The 12,362-nt window shown below is 37.3% G+C and overlaps 1 protein-coding gene across 3 annotated transcripts in view; it reads left to right on the plus strand.

The window, feature by feature from the left end:
* The first annotated feature begins 644 nt into the window (after positions 1–644).
* The window catches only part of Ercc6l2 (excision repair cross-complementation group 6-like 2), a 137,332-nt gene continuing 125,614 nt past the window's right edge, over positions 645–12,362 (plus strand). Inside the window, exons 1-2 of one of the 3 annotated variants that reach the window (XM_013514252.1) lie at positions 645–918; positions 4,568–4,989. In XM_013514252.1, the coding sequence (XP_013369706.1) occupies positions 870–918; positions 4,568–4,989 (471 nt within the window). In that variant the 5' untranslated portion in view covers positions 645–869. Of the gene's footprint in view, positions 919–4,567; positions 4,990–12,362 lie in introns of those variants that run through there. The other 2 variants (XM_005384686.2, XM_013514250.1) reach the window with 2 other exon arrangements.

The following is a 12,362-nucleotide window of genomic DNA, read 5'->3' on the forward strand; positions in this document are numbered from 1 at the left end:
CACACTTTGGTTAACCCGGGCAATGAGATCCGGTAGAATCAAGCAGACACGCTAGCACGTGCTGGAGTCCACGAGGCTCGGTCTGCAGGGTCTGGAAGTGTCCACAGGCAGACCCATCTGCCTCCTTCGCGAGTGGCTGGCGCCCTTAACTTGCTGGCTTGGCCCTTCCATTGCGCCACACACGCGCCATAGGGTGGAGGCAAGAGGCGGGGAAACCCTCCAGATTTTGACGGTGTTTGCACGTCTGCCTTCTACTGATGGCGAGAGTTGCTTGTTTCCTACTCTCAGAAATTGATTTACTAGAAAATGTGTTACCCGGGAAAGCGCGCTCTGGGAAGGTGCTGCTCACCCTGTACTCTGGCTGCGGCAAAGACACGAAGAGGCGCGCGCTACCGCTCAGACCGAAAACCAAGGCCACGAGGACACAGTCCAGCCGCTTCATTCAGTTCTCATCAAACTTGCAAGTCTTCGCAGTCCTCCTTGGAAGCAGTCGCAACCTCACGAGAGTTTCTGGTCTCGCGGGACTTCCACTACAAGCCTGCAGGTGGAGCCCGCGGGAAGATCGCTGCGCTCACGTTAGCCCCGATTCTCTTCTCGCGAGACCCGGCTCCAAACAGACCCAGTTCTCGCGGGAGTTTTGGGGCTTCAGTCAGGGTAGGAAGTGATGGGCGGTAGGCAGTGGTTGGACGTTGAGAGGAAAGTTTAGGGGTCGCAGTGTCAGCCTCCTGGCCTTCCCAGGCGGCGGCAGCTGCTGAGCGTGAAACAACAGAGTGGTACCCCCGGCCTGGACACCTCCGTCCCTTTCCCTCCACCTTCTGGCGCTCAGGGCTCCCGGGCGATGCTGGCCGTGGCCGCCGAACCCGGGTTGGATGGAGTCCCCCGCCGCCCACAGCCCCGGCGCGGACGCCGCCGGCCCAGGTATGAGCTCCGAGCTCGCCTCCTGCCCACCCCCACGGGTCTCGACCGCCCTCGGGTGAGGGCTCCTGAGGGACGTCTGCCGGTCGCGTGCCCCTTCCTGGCAGGGTCGCACTACCCCGGCGCTACTGCTCTCTGGACCTGCGGAGCAGCTTCGGGCTCTTTCCTGGGCTGTAAAGCAGTGTTCTCGTGACTGTCCAATGAGATGGGATGTATGCAAAGCATTTATGTGACTTCACGAGTGATTCCCAGCGAGAGTTCAGTACATGTTAGGTATTTTTATTCTTTACTCTTACATGCCCCAGTCATTAGCGCATAGAAATTTGTTATGTAGTTGAACGAAGACTGAGTTATTTAGTTTCATTGCACAGGATTTAACACATGATTATTGAAACAGGGATTTATATTCTCTCTGTGTTGGGTCACCAAAAGAGGGTTTAAGGTAGGTGGGGTTACCTGCCACGTTTTCTGGGATGGCTTCTGCCCACAAAGTAACAGCTTTCATGGATAATGGTTATATTTCAGTGCCTCCAGGTTTTGAGTGTTCTATGCCCAGCAGTATACTGATTGTTTATCTACTTGCTTTTTCCTTTGAGCAAGGTGTTTATCACTTTAAATAGGTAGTGAAACTAGAGGTAAATCTCAGAAATGGAAGTAAGTAGCAAGTTTGAATTCTGAGAGCAAGGAATTGATGACTTAATTCAAGGACCACAAATATAATTACCTGTAGCAGTCTGGCAGGTAAAAACAAATGAAGTTGCTGGCAGAGATTATGGGATGCTGTTTCCTCAGCTAAATCTAGTGAAACAGTCACTTTGGTATTTAGGGAAAGTGCTGGCAAAAGGGACAGAAAGCTCAAGGCACCTGAGGTAGGCCCATGATTGCCATGTTTGAAGAATAAGAAGGAGGGAAATTTGTAATGATAAAGGGAGAAAGGGCCAAGATCTGAAGGAACGTTACTCTCACTATTCAGCCCCACAGGAAATCCTCCCAATTTAAGCAGTTCGCCTGGTGTTTGGCTACTAGCCCAAATTTAGTTGGGTTTATCCAAACTCAAGAACCAAAAAGATACCACGCAATTGTTTTGAGATGCCTTTCAGGTTTTTTGCACGTGCTGTACCACCTGAAACACTCTCCTTCCCTTTTAAATTGCTTCCCAATATTTATTTCTCGTAACACTGTATTCTGTTCTTCCAAAGCACTTTTGTTTTACAATTACATATATATTTATGTATACAATTACATATATATTTTTAGTATGTGTCTCTCACTAGGTATCAAGAATCTGGTTTTGTTTTAGAAAGACATTCAGCACATATATTATTATCTGTGTGTTGGTACTAGGCATAAAATTTTGAACAATACAGACTTTTTCTTGGATAAGAAATTATCTGTTGTGGAAGACACAGGCAAAAGCAAGTAGGCATGATAAATGTTGTAATAAGTGCTATAAAGGTAATAATATGCTAAGATAGAGAGTAATAGGGTATCTTTAAATAAGGTGGACCAGGAGTAGAAATGAGTTAGTAATTTAGGACAAAGCTCATGCATTATGGCAAAGGTCACCAAACGTGCTTATGGCCAAAGCTAGCCTGGTGGTGTTTTGGTTTTTTTTTTTTTTGTAAATAAAGTTTTATTGGAACACAGTCTGTTCATTTGTTTATGTTTTGCCTGTGGCTGCTTGTGCTTTGGAAGGGCAGAAGACTATATACCTTGTAAAGTCTAAGTTAACAAATAGCTACTATCTTGACTTTTTTACAGAAGTTTGCCAGCCTTTCCCTTATAGTGGTTGTATGCTTGGAGGAAGTAATATATTTTTGAAGTAGAACCAGAAAGAAATATGATGGATTGGATGTAGGAGTGATAATCAAAGGGCGATTAATGACTGACTAGTTTTTTATCTAGAAAAGTTGACTATACATGGTCCCAGTTCATGAGATGCAGAAAGACTAGTCATCACTTATAACATCACTTTTCTTCATTTTAGACCCACTTAGTGGTACAATATTTGGTGGGTAGTGCTTAAATTATGTTAAGTAGCAAATAAATTAGTGAATTAAGTATTTAAAAAGGAGAAGGCATCTACTGGACAGGCAAATGTAGTGTGTTTGACCCAAAGTGTCAAGAATTTCTGTGGGGGTAGTATCAAGATTTTAGTTCAAATAGGACATAAGTATAAAACATATTGGTCTGTATGTCGTTTTACCTATACAGTAGGCCAGTGTGTTCATTTTACATTAAAACTGTCGTTTGGAATAGTATGATAGTTCTCAAACAATTTGGCTATCAAGATTAGACTAGGAGAACAGATTTCTTTTTTCCTGAGTACTTAACAATTGTTATTGTACAGCAACCTGTCCAAAGTACTTCTGAGGAACTACTAGTGAGGAATATCATGATGTTATTCTTGCTTACAACAATATAAGCATGTATTATAATCATATATTGTAATCGTGAATGTTAGAAAAGTCTAACTTGAGGCCATCAGACAGACCCTAGGAAACTACTATTGGTCATTTGGTCTCACTGAAAAATATATAAGAAAAGTAAGTCCTAGTATTCCTACATTTATAGCCCTTAATTTTTAGATTTTTTGCCAGAAGAAATTCCATTTGAAGAATTATTTTTATTTACCTTCCTCTATTTGGTACCTTTTAATTCTTACTAATGTTATGCTCTGTAGAAATCCCTCCCCATTTTCACAGCACTATGTCTTTGGAGTAGAAAGTAAAATAAATGACTGTACAGGTAAGCACAGAATAAGTACATAGAGAGATCAGACTCTTCTATTTTAAGATACTAGAAATCATCTCTTAAAACATCAGCCATTCAAATTGTAGGAGGGAAAAAGCTGCAACATTGTTCTGTAGTGAATTGGAAGTTTCCTTAGCTGATTGTATACCAGCTGAAGCAGTGGTTTAAAAGCAGCAATATGGACATGAGAAGAAACACCTCTCTTCAGGGAAAGGAGATGGAATAATTTTTGAAAAGCAGATGAATCAAAAAACATTACTGCCCAGAGGATTTTAGGTTACTCATTACCAAGTCTTACTCTTATTCTATCATATTATGAATAATATATGTATACTATTCTGAGTCATTAAGAATATTTAAATCAGGAGTTCTTAATTGTGACTGTGCATCAGACTCATACATGAATTCAACAATAACAGACAAATAGAATAATAAAATCAGATGCCCATGTCCATATCCACTGAATCAGAATTACCAGAGGTAGTGTCCAAGCAGTATATTTTGCCTGAGCCCCTAAGCAATATATTTTAAAACTCCAGGGGAGATTATGATACATAGCTAGAAAAAGAACCATAGGAAACAAATTATGTACCCTTTGTTCTGCTTATTGTAGATCATCTGATAATGTATTAGAAAAACACACATATTAGGGGCTGGGGATTTAGCTCAGCGGCAAAGCGCCTGCCTGGCAAGTGCAAGGTCGTAAGTTCGGTTCCCGGTACCAGAGAAAACCCCCAAAAAAAAAAAAAAAAAAAAGAAAAACACACATATTATATATTTTGCCTTGTTTCAGTTCTTTGGCAAAGTTATTTATGTGGTGCAGTTTTTCCCCTTTCAGCAGTGGATAAATGAAGTGCTACTTTATAAGCTAGCATTTTTATTTTCTTTTTTATTGTAGATACATGGCATCCAGGAGAAAGATGTCTTGCCCCTTCTCCAGATAATGAAAAACTTTGTGAGGCAAGCATAAAATCTATCACAGTGAATGATGGGAAGTCATTTGCAGTTGTCTTATATTCAGATTTTCAAGAAAGAAAAATACCACTTAAAAGACTTCAAGAAGTAAGATCTATTCAAGATTGTCCTAGGAATTTTATTTTTGATGATGAAGATTTGGAAAAACCATATTTTCCAAACAGAAAATTTCCTTTATCTGCTAATGCTTTTAAATTATCTGAAGATGGAGATGCTATTCCTTATACTATTAATAGGTATTTGAGAGAATACCAACGAGAAGGAGCCCAGTTTCTCTATAGGCACTACACTCAAGGAAGAGGTTGTATTCTTGGTGATGACATGGGTCTTGGAAAAACAGTACAGGTATTTATTTTAATTACTTTAAAATTAAAATGCATTAAGGACATTATATAGAGAGTGGATACCGTATGCAAATCCCTGTTTGTATTACCAACTCTTACGATAGATATTGTGTGTGTATGTCCATATGTTTTTGGTTTTGTTTCACCAGCTAGACAGTAAAGTCTCAAAGTTGACTGGTTTTCATTATTTTATCCTCAATATTATTTAATACCTATGAAATATATTATTCAAAAATACTGTTTTGATATAACTTGGCTTGATTTTTACCTTGTAATATTTGTATATCAATTATATTTGAAGTAAACTTTCTTAATAATGTCCTATATAGCACAATTAAATTAATTTCATGCCAGCCTTTGTAATATGATTGTCTTATCATATTGTTTCTTAACCTGGAATCCCTGAGTTACTAGTTCTATTGATAGACTTTATTTATTTATTTGTTTTTTACTGATAGACTTTAGAGAGGTTTCCTAATTCCCTGAAGTGTGTTCTGGAGTTTGTAGACTTGTGCACTTTTATGCAGAGATTATTTTTATAAGTTACCTGTTGCTATAAAACAAACCGCCTCCAAAATTAGCAGCTTAAAGCCGTACACATTTATCACTTTACAGTTTCTGTGGGTCAAGAATACAGGTATAGCTCAGCTGAGTCCTTTACTCTGGCTCTCACAAGGCTGCAGTCACCTGGTTGGACTGGAGAATATGCCCCTTCTAGGTCATATTGGCACTGGTAGGATTCACTTCCCTGGAGGTACTTGAACTGATACCTCCCTTGCTTCCTTTGCATATAGGCTTCATGGAGCATCTGAGCATTAGAGTGTGTATCAGAGGGGAGAGGAAATAGGAGGGCAACAGAGTGATAGTGAGTAGAAGTCTTGGTCTTATAATCACAAAAAAAGATGTCTCTTCCATTTGCCATTTTCCTTTTTTTAATTATTAAGTTTATTGGTACAATTTAGACATACCAAATGTTCATATTCATCATAGGGAATTTGTACCTATGCATGATACATCTTGATTCCTCTTTTTTCTTTCCATTTCCCTCCCTCCCTTAAACACCTCTTCTGCTCCCTATTTATAAAGCTTTGTTTCCATTTTATCCTTCCTTTATCTGTTTTTCTTTCCCCTTCCTTCCTGTCTAACTCTACCCTCGCTAGTTCCTCTTTCTTTTGAACCATGTCTTCTTATTTCATAATTCCTGTTATCCACTTCGGTCTTTATTTACACTTTCAGTTTCTCCCACCAGAAAAGCAATGCAATATATATGTGACCAATTTATTTTACTTAAGAGGATGGTCTCAGGGTCCTAGAAATACCTCAAGTTTATCCTTCTTCATGGCTGAGTAGTACGCCATTGTATTAAAAAAAATCCCACATCATTTTTATCCATTTTTCAGTTGATGGGCATTTGGGTTGTTTCCAACATTTGGCTGTTACAAATTATGCTGCTATAAACATGGATGTGTATATATCGCTGTGGTATGATGTTTTCAATTCTTCCATGAAGACACCCAGAAACTGGGTTAAATGGGACCTTCAATCCTACTTTTTGGGGGAATCTCTACACTGATTTTCACAGTGGTTGCACCAGTCTACACTCACACCAGCAGTGGAGAAGGGTTCCTTTTTCCCTGCAACCCTGCAGCATTTGTTATTGGTTAATTTTTTGATAATAGCCATTCTTTGTAGAGTGAGATGCAATCTCAGCATTGTTTTAATTGGCATCTCTTGAGTGACCAGTGATGTTGAACATTTTTTCATATATTTATTTGGCATTTGTATTTCTTCCTCTGAGAAGTGTGTATTCATCTTGGATGCCTATTTTTGGGTTGGATCTTTAAATTTGGCGGGGGTGGTCTGATATTTTTCAGTTCTTTATATATTCTAGGTAATTAGTTCCTTGTGTGAGGGACAACAAACTAAAATTTTTTTCTCACTCTGAGTTGCCTTTTCACTCTGTTGGTAATTTCTTTTGCTGTGCAAAAGCTTGTTAATAGGATGAGATCCTAGTTGTTGATTCTGTGTATTATTTCCTGTGCAATCAGGGTTTCGTTCATAAAATCTTTGCCTACACCTGTGCCTTCAAGAATTCTACCTATTCTCTCCTCCAGTAGATTTAGTGTTTCTTTTTAAATGTGTGAACCGCTGTTCCATTTTAATTTTAGTTTAGTGCACTGTGAGAGATGTGGGTTTAGTTTTAGTCTTTGACATGTGAGAGGTATAAGTTTTTCCAGCACCATTTATTAAAGAGGCTATCTTTCTTCCACTGAACATCTTTGGCCCTTTTGTCAAGAAGGACAGGTCCAGCCAATATTTGGCAGGAGGACTAATATGCTTGTGAATATCAAGAGATGGGCTTACTGGGAGTGCCTACCATGAATCCTTAACTTTCTTTAGGTTTTCAAAGATATTTGTGATCCAAAAAGATGGGAGTTTTGAATCTGGACTTTATACTAAATCACTCTGGATTTTTAGAAGTGTTTGCATAGTTTGTGATTATATTATTCTGTATTTCTTTCTTTCTAATTGAATTTAAACTGTTTTATTCAGAGGTACCTCCATTAGTTAGTGCAACTTAAAGGTAAGTGGAAAACTTAAGTAGTAAGATTTTTTTTAGGTAAAGGTAAGTTTAACAATTGAAAAATAGCCTAGAGCTGGGGATATAGCTCAGTGGCATAAGCACCTGCCTGGCAAGCGCAATGTTGTGAGTCCTATTCCTGGTTCTGGAAAAACAACAACAACAAAAAAGGAATAAAGTCCTTCAGTAATCATAGCATGTTACTGTTAGCTATAGTCTATGTTCCTTTAACCCCATGTATGTTAATCAGCTTTGTGTCACTAGCAAAAAACCTAGAAAAGTGAACTTAAAGAAAGAAAGGTTTGTCGTGGCTCACAGTTTCAGGAGTTTTAATCCATGGTCCGCTATTACTTCGGTCCTGAAGCAAGGCAGAACGTTGTGGTGGCAGGACTATGTGGTAGAGGACTCTACTTATCCCATGGCAGCCTGGAAACAAAGAGGGAAAAACATTATTCATTCATCTATAGATTGATCCACTGATGAAGTTAGAGCTCTTCTTATGAAGTCACCTTTAAAAGCCTGATGTCTGAATACACTAGCCTTTTGCAGGACATTTTACATCCAGACCGCAACACCAGGCAGTGCAAGTAGTGTAAGCATACACATGGGAGGTGTTAAGTAATCATGGAATGAATGAATGTTTTTTCTCAGGAGAGTAGGTGGTAAGGATAAAGAAAGCTTTCAGGAAACTGCCATCTGTGACCAAGATACGTGGAAGAGTACTAAAGAAAAATAAATAATTACAGTCCTGCTGTGGCTTACTGTTTTTACATATGTTAGAATGTTCTTAACTATACTACCTTAACTAGCCAGTCCCTGTTCATCTTCAAACTCAGTAACTTGAGAGTGCCATAAAAAGGAACCTGGTATTGGGAAGTTATCACCCCAAGTAAATACAGTTCAAATTTCTTTGCAGTTAATTTCAACTTTGAAGCTGATCTTTCTTGCTGAAGCTCATGTTCACAAATAAATTTCCTTTATTTTCCATTTTATAGGATTATTTTTAAAATGGCTGATTTTACTGCACAATTTCATGTTACCAACATGTTGAGCTTACTGGAAGGCTTTGAGTTACTGAGTTATATGCCCTGAATATGCTCTAAAAAGCCCTGGAAGGACCAATTGTCTAAGGATTAAGAAATAGTTTCTGTGATAATTTTGATACTCAGCTGGATTTCTCTGATCCTTGAGGATCTGCTTCTTTGATTATTGTTATTATAATTCAGAATAATTTCTACATAAATAGGCTGCTTGAGAGGCCCATTTAAAGTAAAGCATCTACTATAGATATAATGACAGAGTCAGTTGAAATGTGAACAATGATTAATAAGTTCATAACAATTTTAAAATGGTATAAAATTAGATGACAGTGAAAATAAAACCATTTGTATTTACTGTTTTAACTATATAGTTTCGTCTTTTTCCCTGCCATTTTTCTGATTTTATCTTTTAAATTTTCTCCTTCTTATATTCTGACTTGGCCATACTATGAAACAACACTCATTTTTAATTTTTTGACATGGAGTTTCACTACATTCCCCAGGCTGTTATCAAACTCTTGGGCTTGAACATCCCAAATTCCTGGGACTATACATACCTGGCTTTTTTGTTTGTTTGTTTCTAAAGTTTGTTTTATATACCAACTAGTTTCTTTCTCTTATTTCAAATTTAAAAGAAGGTAAATATGTTGTGGTCTACAAGGGATGAGATTTGAAAAATGTCCACTTGATATAGTGACATGCAAATTATTAGTATCTTGAGCAAGAGCCATTTTGCAGGAGTTGGGGGACACAGACAGAATGGAATAGGTGGAAGCATGGGCAGAAGTGTATGTGTCTCTTTCAGAAGTGTGGCTTTGAAAGGAGACAAAAAGGACACAGTAGTACTTGAAGAAGTATGAGGTCTTAGGGGGTTTCTTTTTGGTATGTTCTGAGATGGGAGAGTCTTTAGTATATTTTAAATGAATTAGAAGGACCTAGTTAAGAAAGAATAATTGAATACACAACATACATAAAAGTGTGCATATAAGCACGTATTCTTCATATGTGTGCATCTGTGGATACATACATAGAGAAATAGGCAAAATGAAGTCAGCTGGTAATTACTATCTTATAATCAGATTGTTTTTCATTTTTTTTTTTTTTTTTTTTTTTTGGTTTTTCTCCGGTACCGAGAACCGAACTCACGACCTTGCGCTTGCCAGGCAGGCGCTTTTGCCGCTGAGCTAAATCCCCAGCCCAGATTGTTTTTCATTTTGTGAAAAGTTATAAACAGATTTCTCCCAACGTCTAATTGTGAAACTTTTCAAACATAGTAGAAGAGTTGAAAGATTTGTGTGATGAAAATCCATAAACCCACTATTTTGTTAACATTTCATTATATATGGTTTTGACACATCCTGGCCCATCTGTCAGTCCATCTTTTGTTACATTTTAAAATAACAGACATTATTTTATTCCCATTTATTTATGTATATCATTAACTAGAGTTCAATACTGATTTACAATCTTTTTTTATTTTGAAATAAATTTTACAGTGAAATGCATATATTGTAGCCTATCCACCATTTCATGAGTTTTGACAAATGATTTCTTTGTGTAAGTCAAATAAATCCTTTCAATATATAGAACATTGTCATTACTCCAGAAAATTTCTTTATTCCCTCATTCTGCCACCATGCCCAAGAGACAAGTGTTATTCTGCTTTTTAAAAATATTGCAGATTAGTTTTGCCCTTGCATAAGGCTTCTTTTACTCAGTACCCTATTTTGGGGATTCATCAGAGATATTGAGTGTGTACTTTTTTTCACAGAGTGATATTGTGTAGAAACTCCACTTTATTTATTCATCTTTCTCCTAATGAACACTTGAGTTGTTTTAAACTTTTAGCTGTTGTAAATACAGGTGTTACAAACTTTCTTGAACAAGTATTTTGTGTATTCATATCTGTTAGGTAAATAATTAGGAATGGAATTACTTGGTATTAGGTATTGAACTCTTGGTATTATAAGAAATTGACAAGCCTTTTCCCAAAGTTTTTGTACCATTTCTCATTTCGACCAATAGGGTATTAGAATTGTTGCTACCTCTCCTTGGAAAAATTTGCTTTATTAGTGTTTTTAATCTTAGTAGTTTTGTTGGGTGTGTGTTTGTGTGTTCTTTGTATACTTCATTGGAGGGATGTAAAATAAACTGCACAAATTTACAGTGTACAGTTTGATTTTACAAGTAGATAAGCCTCGGAGATGATCACTCCATACTACAACCAAGATAAAGAACATACTATCATCTCTAAAATTTCTCTTGTCCACTTTGGCCCATGATGTGGGCACAGTAATTCATCACTATCTTCACTTTTGGTTAGACTGAGACATTAAAGATTTTTGGGAGGGAATCCTAGTACAAAATTTTAGAGTTTTATTAAAATTTCTCAGTATTTTACAGAATTCTCATACCTGATTCAATAGGCAATCCCTTTTAGACAGCTACGTGACATTTATTTAACTACAATAAACAGTTTCAACTGTAGTACATAAGTGTGGGAACCTGACCTCTGCTAATTAGACAGCTCGTTGATAGGGAGTGGGCATTTACTGTGGAGCAATGATTCTCAATCATTATCACCTTGTTAGACTAATTCTTTGTTCTATAGACATAGTGACATACGAAATGATAAATTCTGGTAGGTAGAGTGGAGCTCATCAATCTGTATTCTAACAAATTCTTCAAACCAAGTAGTTCAGGGTCCCAATAAAGATAGAGAGCCTTTTCTTAGACTTTGTTTTTTGTTGTTGTTGTTGTTTTGAGACAGTCTCACTATGTAGTTCAGGCTAGTTTTGAACTCACTATGTAGCCCAGATTGGCCTTGAACTTAGTAGCAATCCTCCTATGTCAGTATTACATACTGAGATACATTATGATGGTATTACAGATGTGCATCACCAGGTCTGGCCTTGTCCTTTGTTATAAAAACCCACAAGCTTTAGGACTAATTTGAGTATCAACTAGGATGTTAAAGGTTTTTATTTTATTTTAGATTTTGTTGAAGGCATAGCTCTAGTATAATACAGGAAAAGTGTTTATCATAAAAGCAAAGAACTTGAATTCATTGCATTCAGGTCATTTATTTTTTCAACTTAATTTGGTAGTTGGCTTTCACAGGCACAAAGTCTTAAGGATTGCTGTTAATCGAGTACAAATAATGTATCTTACATATTTATTTCCCTATCTGCCAAATGAAGAAACACAATGAATGCTTGTGTTTTTTGAGCAGCAGAGATAAGAGTTTTGCAAATTATAAAGACTTTTTGGAATATTTTTCATACCTGTATGATCAGAAAATACAGTGAATGTTGAGATTAAATTTTTATCACAATAAGACATGTTATCTTTAATCCTCCATAAAATACCATTCCTCTGTTGGAACACACTTATCCCATTATCCCATCATTCTTGCCATTTTCTGAAGCAGCACTGGGAGACCTCTTTTGTGTCTTTATTTGCGTTTTTTTAGCTGCCTGAATGTTTTGAATTGATTCAAAATGTTTGCCTTTCATGGTCATTTTGACTTTAGGGAACAGCCAGAAGTCGCATAGTGCCATATCTAATGAAGAAGGTGGATGGGGTGCCCTGTAATGTTTTGATTTGACAGAAATTTCCATCCCAGGAGCCATGTATGACGTGGGGCATTGTTTTTTTTAATTTCTTTTTTTTTTTTTATTTTAAAGATAAAAGGAGGGAAACATTAACAGACATACAACATTTTACAACATATCACAAGCACAATACAGACAA

The sequence above is a fragment of the Chinchilla lanigera genome, unplaced genomic scaffold (genome assembly GCF_000276665.1).
Source record: "Chinchilla lanigera isolate Chin_1 unplaced genomic scaffold, ChiLan1.0 scaffold00021, whole genome shotgun sequence".
In the NCBI taxonomy this organism is placed as follows: domain Eukaryota; kingdom Metazoa; phylum Chordata; class Mammalia; order Rodentia; family Chinchillidae; genus Chinchilla; species Chinchilla lanigera.